General features: G+C 35.3%; 1 protein-coding gene across 1 annotated transcript in view; it reads right to left on the reverse strand.

The window, feature by feature from the left end:
• ENH_00037570 (hypothetical protein, conserved) overlaps positions 1–2,500 on the reverse strand; it is a gene marked incomplete at both ends in the record, with an annotated part of 5,119 nt that overhangs the window by 184 nt on the left and 2,435 nt on the right. The window contains 3 exons of the mRNA XM_013585150.1: positions 1–190; positions 368–893; positions 1,787–1,910. The exon at positions 1–190 is cut by the window's left edge and continues 184 nt beyond it. Of these exons, the coding sequence (XP_013440604.1) occupies positions 1–190; positions 368–893; positions 1,787–1,910 (840 nt within the window). The remainder of the gene's footprint in view (positions 191–367; positions 894–1,786; positions 1,911–2,500) is intronic.

Below are 2,500 nucleotides of genomic sequence, written 5' to 3' on the forward strand. Positions count from 1 at the left end.
GCGCTTAAAGGGCCAGTTGCTGCGACTGCAGCATCAGCAGCAGCAGCAGTTCCCGGTGCTGCTGCTGCTGCTGCTTCTGCTGCTGCTGCTGGTGCAGCAGCAGCAGCAAAGGTGACAGATTTCTCCTCCGTCAAATACGAAAACAGAAAGTTTGCTGCCTTTTCATAGATTTGCTGCTGCCGAGCCAAAGCTGCAACCAAACAAGTCCCTTTATAATCTAATTAATCAATTAATTTATTTTTCATTTTTTAAATTCTTTATTAATTTATTTATTGATGCTGCTGCTGCTGCTGCTGCTGCTGCTGCTGCTGCTGCTGCTGCTGCTGCTGCTGCTGCTGCTGCTGCTGAGAGTTGTGTGGGGCCTGACCTGCGAAGTGCACAATTGCTGTTATGTCTTTGGAAATAATTAAACTTTCGAAAGCTTCGCTGCGCAGCCCCACATTTGCCAGCAGCGCAGCAGCAGCAGCAAATTGCTGCTGCTGCTGCAGCAGCAAACTCAAACGACGAACACCCCCCAGCAGCTCTTCAAGCGGGGGCCCCTCCTCGCAGCAAATCCCGGGGGGCCCCCCACCCGTCCAGGGGGCCCCTCCCGGGGGGCCCCCCAGGGGGGCCCCCTGTCCGGGGGCCCCTCCTGGGGGCCCCCCTAAGGCCCCCCCAGCTGGGGGGCCCCCTGAAGAGGGGCCCCCCTGGGGGGCCCCTAGGGGGCCCCCTGGAGAGGGGCCCCCCTGGGGGGCCCCTAGGGGGCCCCCTGGAGAGGGGCCCCCCTGGGGGGCCCCTGGGGGGCCCTCTAGGGTTTGGAGTTGTTGATTTTTAGTTTGCAGAATTTGTTGAATTAAAAGATCAATTAATTCGGAGGGTACAGGAAGAGATGCAGAAATGCACAAGTCTATAGCCTGAAATAAATAAATAAATAAATAAATAAATAAATAAATAAATAAATAAATAATGATAAACAAATAAATCAATAAATAAATAATGATAAACAAATAAATACTGATAGATAAATAAATAAACAAATAAATAATGGTAAACAAATAAGTAATGGTAAATAAATAAATGAATAAATAAATAAACGCTAAATGAAAGAAAAACAAAAAAGGGAAAAAGAAGATTAAAAAGGGACAAAAGAGAGTTAAAAAGGAATTCCAAAAGAAGTAAAGAGAATTAAAAAAAAGAATTAAAGAAGAATTAAAAACGAATTCGAAAAAAATTAAAAAAGAATAAAAAGAAACAAAAAAAGAATTAAAAAAGAATTAAAAAAAGAATTAAAAAAGAATAAAAAGAATTTAAAAATTAAAAAAGAAATTAAAAGCAGCAGCTTACAGGAAGAGTCAAATTGCACTGCAGCAGCAGCAGCAGCGCGTCTTTGCTGCTGCCGCAGCTGGCGAGCAGCGCAGCAGCAGCAGCAACTTGCTGCTGCAGCTGCTTGCTGCAGCCCCCGCCTCTGCTGCTGCTGCTGCTGCTGCTGCTGCTGCTGCTGCTGCTGCTGCTGTTTTCTTTTAAAGACAAACAAATTCCTTTTAAAGAAATAATTAATTTTTTTTCCAAACAAATTTTTAAAGCTTCTTCAAAAGCCCCGAAAGAATGCCACAAAGACACAGCGCGTTCGTAAGAGCCTCTCTGCATGCAAAAAAAATAAATAATTAATTAAATTTAATTAAATTAATTAAATTAATTTAATTAATTAATTAATTAAATTAATTAAATTGATTACTTTAATTTAATTAACTAATTAAATAATTAATTAACTACAATTAAATGAATTAAGTAATTAATCCAGACTTACGCGCACGCAGAGCTGTGCTGCTGCTGCTGCTGCTGCTGCTGCTGCTGCGTCAGTTTTTGCTGCTGCTAGTGCAGCAGCAGCAATCATGCTTTCGATTTCTTCGTCGTTTGTCTCTTCGCACAATCTGAGAAAAAATGATTTATTTAATTAATTTAATTAGTTTGATTAATTTGATTAGTTTAATTAATTTAATTAGTTTATTTAAATTAATTAATTTGATTAATTTAAGTCAAGTAGTTTACTTAATTTAATTAGTTTAATCAATTTAATTTAATTTAATTGGTTTAATTTAATTAATTCGTTTAATTTAGTCTAGTTTAACTAATTTAATTAATTCGCTTCGATTAAATTTAATTGATTTAATTTAATTTAATCTAATTTGGTTTAATTTAATTTGATTTAATTAAATTAGTTTAATTTAATCTACTTTAATTTAATTTAATTTAATTAGTTAATTTAATTTAATTAATGGACTAAATTTATTTCTTTGAAAGAAAAACTAAATTATATTTTCTCCGAATTTTTATTTCTTTTTTATTCAAATGATTAAACGAATGAAAACAAATAAAAATAAATAAAATAAATAGAATAAATAAAAATAAATAAAATGAGCAAAATAAATAAAACAAATAAAATAAATAAAATAAATAAAATAAATAAAATAAATAAAACAAATAAAACAAATAAAATAAATAAAATAAATAAAATAAATAT

Source organism: Eimeria necatrix, genomic scaffold (assembly GCF_000499385.1).
Source record: "Eimeria necatrix Houghton genomic scaffold, Enh_scaff276, whole genome shotgun sequence".
NCBI lineage: Eukaryota > Apicomplexa > Conoidasida > Eucoccidiorida > Eimeriidae > Eimeria > Eimeria necatrix.